The sequence below is a fragment of the Grammomys surdaster genome, unplaced genomic scaffold, assembly GCF_004785775.1.
Source record: "Grammomys surdaster isolate TR1022 unplaced genomic scaffold, NIH_TR_1.0 141, whole genome shotgun sequence".
In the NCBI taxonomy this organism is placed as follows: Eukaryota; Metazoa; Chordata; class Mammalia; order Rodentia; family Muridae; genus Grammomys; species Grammomys surdaster.
The window spans coordinates 3,545,134-3,563,841 of NW_021604599.1; the positions used below are offsets into that span (position 1 = coordinate 3,545,134).

Sequence of the window (18,708 nt, forward strand, 5' to 3'; positions counted from 1 at the left end):
TTAACTAACCTCTAAGCTTCAAGGTAAACAGAAAAAGAAACACACATGAAAACAGAACTGTGCTGATAAGAAACTTCTTTCTAAGAACTTGGGCTATGACAACAGACAAAAGAAAAATCATACCATGGTCTGACCTCAGTACTCACCGAAGGGTCAACTTGATCATTGGTCACTCCTCGCAGAACGATTTTTAATGGGTGTTTCATAAACGGAGCCAGGCAAAGCAGAGCCTCCAGGTAATAGCCAATGCTACGGAGGACACTACAGTCATGCTCCACAGATCCACCATACAGGAGGCCGGGCTGGTAGTATAACGTTGTTCCTTAAACCAAGAGGAAAACAGACAAAACAACAAATGATGGAGCAGGAACAAAATGTGGAGACAACAAGGAATGGAGTGAGTTCCAAGGGGAACCTGGCCAAGGCGTCCAGGGAGCACAGAATGCCATTCCTCAGAGTCTACAATTCATCTCAAAAGCTGACTCACTGCCACCACGCCTCTGGAAAATAATAAACGGTGGGTACAATTTAATACCAGTAACGAATACACTCCTCTCTAAGCTGGCTAAGCTGCCAGTCACAGTGGAGCACAGAGGCACCAGACAGACACAAGGCTCCCAGCACACCACGATCTCAGCATACCGGTAGCTTGCATCCTGTACACTCCCCTCAAATGGGGGCTCTCACACACTCCACTTTCTAAACACAATACCACACGGCGCGGGTTCTTGTGATATCCTATATGATCGGTGGTAGCTATTTTAATTTGATATTAGCGAAATACCTCAACTGATTTTATGTTCGTGGGCACTCATCATTATCCTAGTTCAGTTTTTCACATATTCATATAATCCAAACAAAAAATTCTCACTGCATTTACATATAGTAAGGAAACCAAGTAAAATATCCTAGATGGCTTCAGAGTAAATGGATTAACGCGTGTTTCTATTGGTCAGTCTTTTATGCCCTCTCTGGAATACTTACCAGAAATGAAACCATTAGAGGAAGGAAATACACTCAGACATACAAATGAAAAATGTCTCTCAGAAATTTTATAAAATAAATAGGTTTTACTATATTAAATACCAAATCCAAACAACTCCAGCCGGGATCACACTCTGATCAAAGTTACTAACATTCCTCAGAAAGAGAAAATGGATTATTATTCTAAACAGTATTAAGTCACAACAACAAACTTTAGGTCAAGAAGCTAAAAAGGGGTCTATCATTCTGCTTACATCTACAAATTAACCAGACAAGAAAGTGACTTGATCATTATCCTGAGGAGGACAAGGAATGGCATACACAAGGGGCATGTGATGGTTAAACATCACTGTCAACTGATCGTATTTCCAACTACCATAAGAATGGTGACACCTCTGCCTGTGCCTGTGAAGGAGTTCACAGAGGATTAGCTTCAGGAGACCCACTCTGAGGGAGCAGCCTCACTGTGAAGGCCAAGAGCCTGGACTGAATGAAAGGATGAAGAAGAGTGTACTAACATTCTTTCTCTTACCCCAAGCCTGCCCGTTCATGAACTGCTGAGCTGGGCACACCCTCTCTGCCACCTGAAACCCTAACACAACACTAAGGCAACTGGAAAGGGACATAGGAGCACTTCATCCCTCTACCTGCTCTGCAGTAGGTGTGGCTGAATGCAGGCAGAAGACTAGCATATCGACCTGGTCCAGTACCACCTATAAATCCAAATTTGCCTTCTTTCATAAGAGAGTCAACTCATAGGAAAGGCTAAAGAATCCTTTCTGGAATACAGGTATACAGTTTGTGGGGTCAACCAAATGACGTCTGTCCTACATCCTATTCAATGTAGGGAGTACCCACGTACACAATAAAGTACTAAACTGTGACCCGCAGAATACAGAGAGCTCAGCACAGGACAGCAAAAAGCAACCTGCAGCAGGACATCAAAAGCACAGTCCCACTGGGCTGACACGGCTCAAGGAAGAGTCTAGAAGAGGAAAGGGCCAATATATTTCTTGAATATATTTGTATAAGCTTAAAACACATTTTTAAAAGAACAGATTTCAGTACCTACAATAATGTAGGACATCTGGAAGTTTGCGGTAAGAATCCAACGACACTGAACAGGGAAACAGACTTTAGACAGTTATGCATATGCTAAGTATGTCAGAGTGGGGCGCTCACTTCTGTCTGAAACAGCCACTTATCTACTTCTCTAAATCAAGTGGATTTCCCTTATTTGTTTTCTTCTAGCACTAAGAATTAAGCCTAGGGCCTTGAGCAAGCTAGGCACACACTCTGTGTGTGTGTTCATATATAATCATACCATAAACACACTGGGTCCTTCCGTGTGAAACTAATATATTTTTTTAATTTATTTTTTGAAACTAATATATTAATGATCCAGCACAATAAACTTTTATTACAGTCTCCACTTAGCACTGCCTTGGGTTAACTTCAGAAAGTCTTCTCTGAACATTCATATGAAGATGGCTTATATAAACACAAAATAGTAAAGTGGTTTTTGTTTTTTTTTTTTAAAAAAAAAACACAATATAGTATTTATACCACGCAAATGAGAAGCAGAATGTCTAAGTAGTACATGTAGATGCTTTTAGGAACAGAGAGGAGTAGCTTACCTGTTTGGTTGATTTCAATTCGAGAACCATTAGTTATTTTGTCCAATAGCCTTATAAAGCTTGCTTCAAAATCTGTGAGGGGAAAACACAACATCTTCCATAAGGCACTATTTCTAAATTGGTACTGAGAAGACTTTTACTTGTGGTCTCACATCTGGGGTTCCCTTTGGAACTGGCTGACAGTTCAATCATGGGCTAAAGGCTCTGAGCAGTGGAAAAGCATTGATGAGAATAGTTCACCTCTCACATCCAACAACAAAAACAAATATACATGGTACTCTAGCCATCTGATAGGATGCTAACTTCACCTGCATAGAATCTGTCAAAAAGCTTGACATGGTAGCACACAGCTTTAACCCCTGCACTGGAGAGGCTAAACAGGGAAATCTCTGACTTTAAGGCCTGTCTGATTTTCACAGTGAGCCCCAATTAGCCAAGGCAGTACAGTGAGACCCTGTCCTAAAACAAACAAGTAAATCTAACCAACTGTGGTTTGAATATGCTTGGCCCAGGGAGTAGCACTATTAGGAGGTGTGGCCTTGTTGGAATAGGCGTGTCACTGTGAGTGTGGACTTTAATACCCTAGGCCCTAGCTGCCTGGAAGTTAGTATTCTGCTAGCAGTCTTCAGATGAAAATGTAGATCTCTCAGCTACTCCTGCACCATGCCTGCCTGGATGCTGCCAAGTTCCTGCCTTGATGATAATGGACTGAACCTCTGAACCTGTAAGCCAGCCCCAATTAAATGTTGTCCTTGTAAGAGTTGCCTTGGTCATGGTTTCTGTTCACAGCAGTAAAACCCTAAGATACCAACCTATAAAAGGGCATGGTAGTTTGAATGACACTCTCAGCATTTGAACACCTATGGCTCAGTTTGGTGAGGTTTAGGATGTGTGGCTTTGTTGGAGGAAATATGTCACTGGAGAAGGGCTTTACAGGCTTAAAGACTTGCACCATTTCTAGTTCACCCTCTCTGCTTCCAGTTTGTTCCAAAGTGTGAGCTCTCAGCTTTCTGCTCCAGCAGCCATGTCTGATGCATGTTGCCATGCCACCCATGAACAGACTCTTCACTTTGAAACTATTAAGCCCAGAATACTCTAGTTGCTTTAGTCATGGTATTTTAAGACGGAGAAGTAATTAGAATGCCCAACAAGGGAGAAACAGCGCAAAGTACAGTGAGTTTTTAAAAATCGAAGTTGTCCTCTCTCCAGAGTGTCTACGAGGATATTAAGTAGACCCTACCTTCCGTTTCACAGATGACGGGTCCCCTTTCTCCCTCTCCCTGTCTGATCTATTACTATCTGACTAGCTCAGTTTGGTGGTTTTGTTATTATCTGTTTTGTTTTTCATTAAAAGAGTACCTGAGGTTCTGGGGAGGTGGCTGAGGAGGTGCAGTACTTGGTGTAGCAAGTACTGAAGTTCAGATTCTATCTGTATACATGCTGACAACTCACCTGTAATCCCAGAGTGTGGAAGGTGGAGATCATCACCAGAGCAAGCAAGCTACAACAAAGACTGTTTCTAACTATGTATAAAGTGAAAGATGATCTAGAAAAATTCTTAATGTCAACCTTTGGCCTTCACATGCACACAAATACATACCCACACATAGGAAAAAACTAAATATTTTTAATAGTTTCTTTAATTTTATTTCATGTGCATTGGTGTAAGGGTGTCAGATTCCTTGAAACTAAAGCTAAAGACAGTTGTGGGCCACCATGTAACTGCTGACCAGTCGGTCTATCCTCTCAAATTTGCTTAAATAGATATTACCTAAAATGCAATAACTTGTCAAAAGTTAGGCACAGTGGGTTCATGCCTGTAATCCCAGCATCTGGAAGGCTGAGGCAGGAGGACTGTTATGAGACTAGAGCCAGCCTAGATACACAGTGAGTTCCAGACAAGAGATCAAACATTCAAAAACACTAGCAATCCTTTAAAAGAGGTAGGTATGAAGGGAAGAGTAGAAGGCAGAAGGAAACTTAAGTGTGACAGAAGACTATGTCCTCGAGCCTTTCTCCCTGCCTCTCCTCTAACTTCAACGTTCTATTCTTTAAGAACAATAGGAAGACCAACTCTCCTGCCTAGACAGGTCCCACCCCTGTAATACATTAGCACCACAGAAGTCACATAAACTGACCCCTAAAGGGAGAGCCAGTCACCTGAGCAGCTCCCGCCTACCTCTCATTGCCTCATGTGGCCCACAACTCCTCTCATAGCAGATTCTGCAAGCTGTTCGAAGAGCATTCGCCCAAAAGTCAGAAAAATACCATTAAATCTTAGACAAAAATGGTGAACATAACTTACAGTCATTACCGGAGGCTTCCTTTCAGCCATACATTGTCATTTAATCTTTATAATCACAAGGCAATGAATGGCACCGTTCCCACTGCACAGAACAAAAGCTAAAACCAGAGTCTGCCAACTCGCCTAACCTGTTCAAATGACAGCAATTGTGGAGCCAGGATTTGAGCCTGCCTCTCTTCCAAGGTCCATGTCCTTAACTGCACCATGGCAGTTTGCCTCTCCTCCATTTACCGCCTCAAAACCAAGCCCTTACGGTAGGAAAACCCAACTTATCTACAAAACGAAGGGTTCTGCAAACAGTTGGGTGGTCTCCAATCAACACGCCTTTTCAATAAGAACAGAGTAGACTACAGTAGACCCCAATCGGTCAGTGATTTAATTTTCCAGTTTTGGGTTTTTTTGTTTGTTTTTGTAGCCCTAGCTGTCCTGGAACTTGTTCTGTAGACCAGGCTGACCTTGAACTCAAACTCAAGAAATATTTCTGCCTCTGCCTCCCAAATGCTAGGATTAAAAGAGTGTCACCATGCCAACTTAACTTTCCAGTTTTAATTATACCAGTCAGGCCTGTGATATCTCAGAAGACAGGGCACCTGCCACCAAGACTGACGAGCTGAGTCTGACTCCTGGAGCCCACAGGCTGGAGGGAAGACAAGGAGTCATGACCTTCGCATGCAAACACACAGAATAAATAAGTAAAACATTTTTTAAAAATTACTACCAGTCAGTGACAGTCTAAAAATTTTAAATGGAAAATTCTAGAAATAAACAATTTTCTTCTGTTCTGCCAGAATATGAATCTTACCTTTATTCAACATATTAAGGTCATATATTCTTCCTGCCCACTGGTAGCTTAAGTCATCCCAGCTATCAATCAGATGCACAGCACTTTGTTCAAGGCTTCTTTATCTTACCCAATGATGACTCTAAAGCACAACGGTGATGAAGCCAGCAATGTGGTCATGCTTAAAAGCACATGCATACTATATACAGTATGTATTTTTGTATATGGGAAAAATGTTTACCGATCCTAGCACCAGGGAGATTGGGGCAGGAGGATCAAGAGTTCGAGTTCAGTGTAGAATACACAGCAAACACCAGGCCACCCTAAACTACATAGTGAGACCCTGTAGAGAATAAAACAAAGCATTTGCACAATTGGAATTCAATTATATGTGCAGTTCAGGAATCAACTGGGATGGGGGAGGGGTGTGATGAGAGATGGGAGATGCGGTGAAGGGTGTGGGTGTGGTGGGACAAAGGCTATTAGTACACATCCGAGTGGCTAAACTATACATAGCACAGCTATTCACGAATCTGTAGCTTCAGTTTTACACACACACACACACACACACACACACACACACACACACACACGGTTCATCTATAGGAAACATCACAAAAATTTGAAAGTAATTGGAGGACAGAATTAGCTACTTCTATAGAACATTCTATTTCTAAAACCAGGCACAATTTGTATTATAATGCCACTTTCTAATTAGGTTTGTAGTAAATGCAAAGTACTCTGAAAAAAAAGCAAACTTTTGGTTTGTTCAAGCTTTCTAGTTACTTAAAGGAGCAAAGAAGCGTTTACGAATAAAGCCTAGAACTAAAGTCCCATAGGTCTTATAGATTACAAAAAGGAAGGACGAGAAGGAAGAGCACAAGGAGAGGGAAGGAAGGAGAAAGGGAGGGAGGGAGAAAGGGAGGGAGTGAATTTAAAATCATTTTGTTTTGCAATCCTCGGGTGCTCTTAATCTTGACCTCAGTTAGAAGCCATTGCTTGGCAGGAACATGAGTAGGAAGAGAATGGCACCTTAAAAAAGCTCCAGGCAGGATCATCCTGGGTCATGGCAGGCTGGCACGGAAAGCCAGCCTCAGAGCAGTTCCAGAGTGCTCCCAGCAGTGAAGGCACAGCTCCATCACCTGGTGTAAAAGATCAAGTGTCCTAACAACAGAGCAGTTCCCTACCCTCAGCCAAGATACACAAGATTCTTGCCCACTCACCTACCACACCTGGAACTCCTTGGGGACGAAAATTTCAGAGGGCTGAAAAACGTAGGGGTAAGATTTCAAAACCAAGCACAGTGTTGCTACATTGTCTGGGAATACACAGTGTAACTCAGGGCAAGATGTGGCTGCCACCAGAGACACAGCAGACAACTGAAAAGTTGGAAGGACATGGACATGGACACAGTCTATTTCTTGTCCTGGATGATGAGGTCACACAGGTTCATGGTACAATCTTCTAAGCACTGTTTACGTCTTACAGTACTGCCCGTCAATCCTTTGAGGCTTGTATTAAGTACTCCCGAATCATCCTGAAGGCTCCTATTTATGCTTTAACACGAGGCTCATCAGCCCTCCCATCTGAGCCAGGAGGACCCGACTTTAAAGCCAATCTGGGCTAGACAGACAACCTTTGTCTCAAAAAGCAAAATAAATACAAAATAAAAAGGAGCTAATTTACAGATCCTGTTTGCTTTTTTAGGGTCTCACTGTATATGTATGCATACACGCATGTATGTATATATGTATGTAAAATATCTATTTATATCATATATATTTAACATTGATTTATAAATATGTATAATATATTTATATATATAATATATTATATATCATAATATTTATAATATTGTATATATGCCATGGAATTCACTATGTAGACCAGGCTGGCCTCAAACTCAGAGATTCACCTGAAAAGAGTACATTTCAATGAACTATACTTAACAGCTCCAATTTCAAGTTATTCTAACTCAAATGTCTACAAATAGCACTTGGACTAGCATATCCACAGCAGTGTGCTCAACCAGAATGAGTCACCTCCAGGGTACAATAAGAGATGACTATGTAAAGAAAACATGAGTGTGTGTGTGTGTGTGTGTGTGTGTGTGTGTGTGTGTGTGTGTAAGGGGGGGCTATGATAAAAACAGAGCCTGGAAAAAGACAAACGTTAGTAACACTGGCTTTTCAGAGAGTTGAACCTAGAAAACAGACTCTAAATTCCTTCTCCTTTCTAAACTGAACCAAAATGAAGTCAGAGGTTTGTCCCTTAACAAACCATGTGTATATGTTTTTAAGTGCATAAAACATCACATGAAATGCAACTACTTTTTCACACAATCATTCTTTAATTCACGTCATTCACAAAATATCAAATTTTGTGATACTATTCAGTCATTAAGAATGTTTTAAAGCGCCGGGCAGTGGTGGCACACGCCTTTAATCCCAGCACTTGGGAGGCAGAGGCAGGCGGATTTCTGAGTTTGAGGCCAGCCTGGTCTACAGAGTGAGTTCCAGGACAGCCAGGACTACACAGAGAAATCCTGTCTCGAAAAAAACAAAAAAAACCACAAAAAAAAACAAAAAAACAACGATGACAACAACAACAACAAAAACAAAAACAACAACAAAAAGAATGTTTTAAAGCCTGAACTGCAGGATATGACTGTAATCTCAGAACTCAAAGAGGCTGAGGCAGGAAGAAATGACTTCTAAGCCAGCATGGGCTACAGAGTAAAATTATGCCTCAAAAACTGGAAAAGAAAACAATAACAGTTGAAAGGAATATTCATAGTATATTAAGAGAAGGATTAAAAGGAACATATTCAATGTGGTTTCGAGTTCTTTAGAAAATAACCGGAAAGCAAGACAATAGATGATTAAGTAAATCATCGCTGTCCTTTTCCTCATTAAGTCCTAAAGACAGACATTACAAACACTCCCAGTTCTCAGTTAAGAGACGTCCAGTCACTAAGAAAAAATATATCCTTTATATGAGATTATGTAACACTTTATAAGTTCTTGACCTGCATAATTCTTAAGGAGACAGGACATTCTTGAGGAGAAAGGAAAAGCTACAGATTGTAGTAAAATACCTTAAACAGAAACAGAAACCATGAAAGTGTATGGAGGGTTCCCTAAATCAAAAGTTACCACTCGAAAAAAAAAGCAAGTCACGGATGAACTGAGTGCTTATGGGAAAGTCTGGAAGACTGCCTCTGGGAAATGGAAATGTTATGGTCTAGGAATTAAGTGTGCAATCTACACCAATTAGCTTAAATTCTGAATCATAAGAAGTTTCCCCAAAGAAGTATTACTTTTATAACATAAATATGAAACTACAATTTTGCTCATACATGCAAATTTTCTGTGTAATTTGGTTTTCTCATATGAAACTGAAAGAAATGAAATCAACAACCCTGATGCTGAGGATCCAAACCCACGTTCTCACGCTTGCAAGAACTTCACCAACTCCGCTGGCTCCACCCTCCTCCAGGGGTAAGAGCTTTTGTAACACACTAGCCTCTATTACTACATTTATAATTAAGAAAGTACACAAAACACAAAACAAAGACACAAAAAGACCCAAAGAGTAAGAAAATGGATCAATACTGAAGAGCAGTGGCGAAGTCCTTGGAAACTTTTTCAACATTCAGAGAAAAATACAATTATTGGCAAATTGCATATTCCAAAGTACAAAAAAAGAATACAAGAGGGCTCCTGCAAGTCAATAGTGAACATTAATTTTCAAAATAACCTCAAGTACAAACTAATTTAGCAAAACAGATCAAAACCCCCAAATAATACCTAAGAAAACAGATACACATCATCATCATCATCATCATCACCATCACCATCATCATCATCATGGATTTTTCAACTACCCACTCCAGTAAGAATGCTCCTTAGTCAGATTGGGTCATTGTCTCTTTTCTAATAAAAACAGAAAACAAACAAACAAACAAAAAACCCTTGAAGATGAAACATAAGAATATCTATGTTGGGCTGGAGAGATGGCTCAGTGGTTAAGAGCACTGATTGCTCTTCCAGAGGTCCTGAGTTCAATTCCCAGCAACCACATGGTGGCTCACAGCCATCTGTAATGAGGTCTGATGCCCTCTTCTGGGGTGTCTGAAGACAGCAACAGTGTACTCATATATATAAAATAAATCATTAAAAAAAAAAAGAAAGAATATCTATGTTATAGGCTAGAGAGATAGCTCAGCAGTTAAATGTTCTAGAGGACACAGGTTCACCGCAAGATCTGAGACACTCAGACATACATGCAGGCAAAATAACATGCACATAAAATAAAAATAAATTATTAAAAAAGAATAACTACACTACTACTAACTACAGCACTAAGCACTTAAATAAAGGGGGAAATCACAGAGTCTACTAGTGAAAGAGCATCTGATAAAACTCAGATCTGTACGTTCTGTTTTGAAAGATATGGTGCATTTACTAAATTTAACAAAGGGTTTGTTTTTAAAATAGAGGCCTTAGTTCAAGAATGGAGAAATCTTCCTTAGACAAGGGGAAATCCCTGCTAAAACACCCAGGAGGTGCTGCGCTCCAAATATAATTTTTTTTCTATATACAGAATGTACCTGTGTTTAATTTGAAAAGTCAGTAAGAGACCAACAATAAGTCCTCATAAAACAGAATGACTTCAAGAAAATACTGCAAGTTTTGGGAATATGCTGTCTCTCAAAACGCCTTCTGTCCTCCCTGTACCATCTTTGCATTTCTCACAGACCAGAGCTCCCTTGGCATGAGGTAAGGTAAGCACTGCACTGTGATTCTAAGTACTGAGATACCTTTGTTACTGGACTTGAGGGCGGAGTTACAACTTGTGCCCCAAGTCAAATCCAGTCACCCATCCTTAATAAGCTGCTTAAAAGAGCCAAATTAAAAGTGGAAAGCAGAGATCTAGTCACATACTTACATTGGGAAGAGAGGTAAAGAATTCAGCAAACCCAAGGCTTCAGGATTCTAAGCGAGATGGCCATTTAAAGCAAGGGCCAAGGATCTGCACATCTAGGCATTCCTGGTCAAGGTGTGTCCCAACTAGCACTGACCTATCATTGGCAAGGCTCTAACCAACAAAAAAGCAGAATAGACAGTTCTTCTAAGTGACCACAAATTTATACCAAAATAGACTTAAAAATTAAACAAATTTAAAAGAGTTAAAATCATAGTGATGTCCTCATACTATAATAAAGTTAAAATCAGCACCACAAAGAAAGCAAGAAATAATCTAAACACTAGGAAGTCAAACATACTAGTGAATAACCAATCCATGGGTCAACAAGAAAGTCCCAAAGGAAACATTTTAAATCACATCAAACTGAAAGAAAACCAAAATGCAATATATCAAAATGTGTGGGATACAGCTAAAGCATTACTGAATGGGGCAGGTTAGTGTGGCACTGGCTGTTATTAGAAAAGAGACGTCATCATCTAAACACCTGAAGAATCTAGAAAAAAAAAAACAAAATAAATCCAAAACTAGAGAATGAAATAACAGATATAAGCAAAAGTCAAATTAATGAATAAGAGAAACTCACTGAGACAGAGACCTATCCTAACCCTCCCCCCCTCTGTGACCATGGGAGGGGGAGGAAGGAGGGAGTGCAAAGAACAGAGCCTCAAATATTCTGGGCTCTACCTGTAAGCTACATCCAAAAATCACAAGAATAAATGCAGTCATATTTTAAAATGGGCAATGACATGAAGACATTTCACAGAAAACATTAGATATATGGTGGTATATGCAAATTAATAAAGTGAAAAATGGCTGCATAGTAAACATGGGCCAGAATGACTAAAATGAAAAGCATTTCAAATGTTGTCAGGGATGGGGAGAAACTGAAGCACTGGTGCACTGCTGGTGAGAACATAAAGTGGTTCATACCCACACGGAGAGAGTTGGCACCATCCAAAAGAATGAAAGAGGCAACTACCATGCAACCCAGCATTTACAACCAAAGAAAGGAAGACTGTGGTCCTCTTAAAAACCAGCCCAGTGAGCTGGAGAGCTGGCTCAGTGGTTAACAATACTGGCTGCTCTTCCAGAGGACACGGGTTCCATTCCCAGAAGCCACATAAAGATCCAAAACCATTTGTAACTCCAGTTCCAGAAGGTCTCCTGTGTCTTCTGACCTCTGAGGGACCAGACACCCAAGTAATACAGACATTCATGTAGACAAAACACCCATACACATTAGAACAAAGGAGTCGAGCAACTGTGCAGAAGAATAGTTCAAAATTAGAAATGAGCCAGATGTTCTTCAAAAGTAAATTTAAAAAGAGATCAAAAAGTGGTATTTTCATTTCATTTTCATATTCAGGAATTTTTTTTAAATTTTAAAATTAAAAAAAAAAAACTTAAAATATTGTTCACTCTACAACAAGTTATATGCTGCCAAGGATAATTATGAATGCAGCCCAACAAACTCTTAAACTTTCTTAAATTACCATGTTTTTTGACTAAGGTATGAACAACAAATACTGTTGTATCAAAAGTTAGCCACTCATGAGGGATCCTTGCTGAATGTCATATAAATGTTCTACACTCAGTATTTTCAATCATCTACATTTCTTAATGACAAAACTGGAACCAGAGACAGACTAGGAAGAATGAGAAGGAAGACAATGGGGTGATGTACTGAGGGCCCGGATGAGCAACTTTCCCCTTTTCCCTTTGATTTGTTAGTTTCCTGGAGGAGGTGTGCACAGCAGGAAGGTAGGTAAGAAGAGGGACTGGAGTCACAAGGAGGGATGGGGGCTGTCGTTTAAGGCAGGAAAATATTCTTTGTTAAGAAACTGAAGGAGTTGTCTCTGCCTTCAGAGCAAGGCAGAGAGATCTTCTCAATGGGCTTCACGTCACTCAAGTCCCAAGGAGAATGGTGCCAGTCCACTGCTGACTCTGAATCACCTTCCTTATAAGTGCTGCAGGGCCAGGGAGGCAGAGATCTGACTGGGTGGTCACAGAATCTATATTCCCAGGTATTGCCACAGCAGCTAGGACTCAGACCTCTTAGCACTCACATTACATTAGACCTAGTGAACTCCTTAGGCCCTGGTGAAATCCAGAGGTAAAGATATTCAGGATAAGCCAGGCGAGGTGATTGCACGCCCTTAATCCCATCGCCTCAGAGGTAGAGACAGGTGGAGCTCTGGATCTCTATCAGGGGTTTGAGGCCAGCTTGATCTACAGAGTGAGTTCCAAGACAGCCAAGGATACACAGAGACACCCCACAGGAGGGAGGGTAGGGAGAGAGGACAGAGATACCTGGGACAGGTGCTTTATAATGCTAACATAGAACACCCAACGTCTGTAACAGAAAAATGAGCCCTTCAGGCTGGAGCCCTCATGACATAAACTCTAACCCACCGACTTTCATCACTCAGCTACCCTGGCTATTTTACCTTCAGTAAAATGGCAGAAACAACAACAGAATATTATTTCCTCTGACATGGAGAATATAATGAGGCAGTATAATTGGCTGTTGTGTTCAAGAGTGAAATATAAATTGCATGTGATTGTATTTTTGTTGCTTATGTTTTGTTTAGTGTTTTGACACAAGTTAAGACTACTTTGCCTAGCTGACATAGAATTCACTAAGTAAGCCAGGCTGGCCTTTGAGCTAACCTCCTGCCTCCACTTTGGGTGCTGGGGTTATAGCAGGTGCATGCCACTATACCAGATGTCTCTACGGAGTTAACTGGAACCATCCCAGGATCATCTTTCTTTTGAGTCCAATTCCTTCCCGTTATTTAAACCTCTCTGCACAGAAGATGGAAGTTTTATTTAACAGATTCATTTCTTTGCCTGAAGTCCCAGGACTTGGGCATGGCCTGAGTCTTCATTCACTTCTGAAACCAAGGAGGGTCTTCCTTTGCAGCCCAGACTGGCTTCTCCATGGTAGTATAACGATACTACCATGTCTAGCTCCTTGGGCTGTTCTAATAATACCTGCTGCTACTCTTAAGTATCTGGAGTATAAAGAAAAGCTTTACCTACCCTTTGCAGGGGCAGTACAGAAGATCTGGCCCCAATGGTGTGGGCATGGGAGAGCTGGTGGGATGACCAACTAACTCAGTTACCACCCAGACCCAGATCCAAGGCTTTGAGTCGGCCCACCCCAACATCTACCCCATCTATGAACTGCTGGAACACATGAAGGGGCTGATCCTGCAGAACCAAACCTACAGGACCTCCATGACACAGGGCAACAGTAAGGTATCTCAGAGGAGTCTTGGTGAGGGTCCAGTATTGATGATGTAGCAGATGCCAGAGGGCTTGAACTAGATCAACAACTCACTGTAATGTGCATTTGCAAGTAAAGCTGTCTGGGAAAAAGGGTGCACTGTGTGACAGACACACTGCAGCTTCCAATGCCACTACAAGGAACACATAGGTGACGGAGAGGCAGGAAACAGTGGATTCATGCACAGCAGAACTTGAGACGGGACCACTGTATGTTAGAGAAGGCTGTGCTGCAACGACAGAGGGGCTCAGTGGGGTCAGTAAGACGTTTTTGTTTGTCTTTTTCATTGTCTTTTGCTGGGGGGGGGTTAACAAGGGTAGAGAGCGGATCTGGAAGGACTGGGAAATGAGGGTGATAGGGGAAAATGATGTGAAATTCCCAAAGAGTCAATAAAAAATTATATTAAAAAAGCTTTAGTTATTCAAGTCTACTAGAACAGAGTTGTTCAGCACCAGTACTGACACTTGAAGAGAATTATTGCTAATATACAGAATAAAGTTCTTGACAGTGGGGTCCATCCTGTGTATTATGGGGTATTAACAGTTTCTTGGGCTCTCCTTACTTGACAACTCCCCCACTGGCATCTAAAACAATGTCTCTAAATACAGTCAACATACCAGGGGACAAAACTGCCAATAATATGCAAATATGTAGAAATCAGCACTTAAAAGGCAAACTTCAAAGGACAACATAATTTAAATATTTAAACATTTCCAATGACAGCAGGGAAAGACTTGGGCCACCAGACAGCACAACTTTACCCAGTGCTCAGTAGAATCTTAATGAACCAGCTTGTGTCTGTTCCTCCTGCTCACTAAGGATTAGTCCTCACAGAAATCCCATAGCGCAGGTAGTACTCCATGACCCCTCTTTGGCAACAGAAAAACCTGATGCTCAGAAATGAGTTTTGTTTTGACATTTCTTTTCTGTGTAAGGGTGGGTGCGTATATACAACCAAATGCATGTATGGGTCCTTACAACTGCCAGGTTATTCTCTACTCTGGGTCCACTGAGTTGCTCACCACACTATATTCTTGATATCGCACTCACCATGTTATTCCACTCAAGTTCTTCCTGTTTAGAGGACAAGTTCCCAGAGTGTAAATGCAACCAATGTCTATCTAGACTCCCCTCCCCAAAGCCTTGCACAATATGAGGCTCAATAAACTTCTGAAGGTCCTGAGGCAGCCCCCTCCACATTCATTCCCTTTGAGAGGTTTAAGGAAACACCATTGGGGGTATGGGACTGGTCCTTGCATTCCAGCTGGAGACTGTACTGGGTATTCTCTATGAGTTTTTTCCAAGTTCCATAATCTGAGTCAGGAAGAGGCAGACAGAGATGGACGATGCTACCAAGATGTCTTAGCATTTTGCTGCTGTGGACAGACACCATGACCAAGGCAAGTCTTATAAAGGACAACATTCAAGTAGGGCTGGCTTACAGGTTCAGAGGTTCAGTCCATTATCATCAAGGAGGGAGCATGACAGCATCTAGGTAGACACAGGGCAGGCAGCACTGAGAGTTCTACATCTTCATCTGATGGTTCCTAGTGGAAGACTGGCTTCCAGGCAGCTAGGACTAGGGTCTTAAAGCCCACTCCCACAGTGACACACCTACTCCAACAAGGCCACACCTACTCCAATAAGGCCACACCCCTGGGCCAAGCAAATACAAAGCATCACACAAAGATTGAATTATGAACCCAAATCATGCGTCCAAGGCCACATACATGTGTTTATGTATATGTGTATATTTTGCATATTTGACCTATTTATGTATTCACAGGCATGTTAAGTCTGTAAATTAAAGCTGAGATGTGGAACTAGGTCCCTCTGTAAGTAACCAAACAGTAAACCCTTAAGCCAGCATAAAACCTCAAACGGCAGTCTCTGTTACATAAGTACCTTGAGAAGGTGTGTTAGTTAGGTTTTACTGTTAACTTGACACAAACTAGAGTCAGTTGAAAAGAGGAAATTTCAATTCAGAAAATATCCACATCAGATTGGCCTATAGCACAGCAAGCCTGTAGTACATTTCCTTGCCCACTGTGATGATGTTCCCTGGGCAGGTAGTCCCGCGGTATGTAAAACAAACAGGGCAAGCCCATAAGCAGCTTTCTTTCTTGGTCTCTGGTTTGAGCTCTTACCCTGACTTCCTGTCCTGATCAACTAAAACTGGAAGTTGAAATAAACCCTTTCCTCCCCAGATGGCTTTTGGTCAGAGTGTTCTGTGCCACACCAAAAGAACCCTGAGACATGGGGTAAAGCAAATTACATTTTACAGTGGTGCACCCCATAAATACCAGCTAGTACTGCCTCCCCAGGTACCATAATCCCTCAGTCTTTCAGGAAAAAAAAGCCAGGGGCAAAGTCCTGCTTTTGAAAGAAACAGGAACTCACATGCGAGCTCCTGGAAACATTGAAATACTGTATTGGAAGGCACCTATCAAGCCAACTCTGAATTCTATCTTATAGGCAACATATTTGTGAAAGAAAGCCCAGGTCTCCAGGTTAAAGCACTTTTGATCAAAATTGACTAATTAATTAATTTGGGAAAAAAACCTCACAAACCTTTCGCAGTGGCCATAGCAGAAGCTAAGTCTCCAGGCTAATCTGGAGTTGAAAACACAACCAAGCAGCCCAATCAATAGCTTCTCCCACGGACCAGATTTAAAACTGGGGGTGCAGAGGCGGTGGAGGTAAGAGATTTGAGGGAAAAGAATACAACCTATTTAGTAGTCTCTCCTCAACGTCTGAGGTTTTTTTGATTGTTTGCTTTCAGTTTTTGTTTCTGTTAAATGATTTTATTTTTTATTTTTGAAACAGAGTCTGATTATGTAGCTTTGGCTAGGTGGGAACTCATATGTGTAGACCAGGCGAACCTCTAACTCAGAGACACACACTTGCCTCTGCTTCCTAGGTTTTTTTTTTTGTTTGTTTGTTTGTTTGTTTGTTTGTTTTAAGACAAAAACTCACTGTGTAGTCCAAGCTGGCCTTGAACTTGGGATCCTCCTGCCTCAGCCTACTGAGTGCTGGGAATACAAGTCTGTGTCGCCAAGCCCAGCAGTTCCGGGAAGACACTTTACTCATCACCTTACTAAGCCTTCTAGCTTTTTCTTTCCTACCTTTCTATTTCCATCACCATGGACAAAACTTTAAGAGTGGTAGCAATGAAATTATAAAAAACAAACATTCAGACAGATGATGAAATGGTCTAGTAGTCTAGTACAAAACCCTCTGCAAAAATAAACGTACTGACTAGGAGGTCTCCTGAGCCAACTACAGCCCAGCTCCACCTTCAGGCTACAGACAGGTTTTCCCTTTTTGGTTTTAATTGATTCAACTGTCTCAATCTGGAGTGATCTAGGAGACACTTTTGAACATGTATCTAAATTCTAGGGGAACAGCGGCAAAGCCATTTAATGAGACGTGGGTTCAAATGATCGGTTCAACCCTTATGAGACAGATAAATCAATCAGTAAGAGCTTTAAAGCCTGCAGTTTATTGTTTGGCCTTCCTTTTCCTTAAGTCAAGACAACTAGGTCTACGACATAAAAACTATCTTGGCTGAGCGTTCTGTAGCAGGCCTGTAATCCCAGCACTCGGGAGGTAAAGGAAGAAGGAACAAGAGTTGAAGGGCATCCTCAGTTGCATACCTAGTTTGAGGCCAGCCTGGGCAACATGAGACCCCGGTTCAAAAACCAAAACAAAACCCCATTTCAAAGCTTCTCTATTGCGCACATCGGTGACTAGTAGAAATAGCGCATCATTTAAAAATAAAATTTTATAAAACACTCCCGAAGAGATGGGGGGGGGCTGTCGATAAATAATGGCGTCAAGAACTGGTGTCCAAGTGGGGCAGCGGTTTCAGAGACCTGATTTGGATCAGATTGGGAAACTACTTTTCTATCCAATGTCTGTCTGTCCATTCACTCAATCATTACTTGTTAGTCCAATAAACTGTTTTTTTCTCCTGGGAGGTTTATGGCGAAAGCAAGAGACTCAAGAGAGGGAAGCGAGTGGGCGATGCCTACGATTCATAGCAACAAGCTAGCCAGGAAAACGTGTAGCTGTTTACTATCCGTGCCCAGGAGCCGCAGGGCATCCTTCCACGCGTGGCGCAGCTCGCAGACGGATCTGTCTCCCGCGCCGCCCGACCACCATCCCTCCCACGCGCCCAGTGGCCACTCCGGGCTGCGACCCCGGACCCTCGCCCCCTCCTCGCGCACCCTCCCAAGTCACCTCGGAGGCCCGGGTTGTCGTCCCTGGCCCGAATCCTGCGGATCTTGACCGGGCGCCCGCTCAGGGTGGACAGGACTAGCCTCTGGCGCAAGAAGTTACATCCCGCGTAGCTGAGGGAGTGCGCCTGGGTCGCCATGTGCGTGCCGTCCGCAGAGGCCGGGGAGCGGGGAGCGCGACCCGGGCCACAGCAGCCCCCGGCGCGTCCACGTGGTTTAGAACAGGAAGACAGAGCGACTAGACACCGGGTCAGAGGGGAGCGGGGCGGAGCCAGCGGCCGCCCGCCCGCCTCCTCGCCTGGCTGGGGCGGCCCGGGAGCCGGGACACACTACCATTGGCCCACGGGGGAGCTGGGCGTTGCCCTTTCTGCGTCTCCATTGGTCTGCGCTGTAGCTGGGCGGTGCTCCTGCCGCGTCGCTATTGGCCGGTAGAGAAATAGGGCGGTGCCCGGGCCCCAGCAACAGCGCGCGGCAGGAGAGAAGGC

At 42.4% G+C, this 18,708-nt stretch overlaps 1 protein-coding gene across 2 annotated transcripts in view; it reads right to left on the reverse strand.

The window, feature by feature from the left end:
* Nucleotides 1–18,480, reverse strand: part of Rcl1 (RNA terminal phosphate cyclase like 1) — a 41,515-nt gene extending 23,035 nt beyond the window's left edge. The window contains exons 1-3 of one of the 2 annotated variants that reach the window (XM_028764026.1): nucleotides 18,228–18,480; nucleotides 2,622–2,693; nucleotides 147–322 (exon numbers count right to left, since the gene is read on the reverse strand). In XM_028764026.1, coding sequence (XP_028619859.1) covers nucleotides 147–322; nucleotides 2,622–2,693; nucleotides 18,228–18,363 — 384 coding nt within the window. In that variant the 5' untranslated portion in view covers nucleotides 18,364–18,480. Of the gene's footprint in view, nucleotides 1–146; nucleotides 323–2,621; nucleotides 2,694–4,926; nucleotides 4,987–18,227 lie in introns of those variants that run through there. The other variant, XM_028764027.1, reaches the window with a different exon arrangement.
* Between the last annotated feature and the right edge of the window lie 228 nt (nucleotides 18,481–18,708).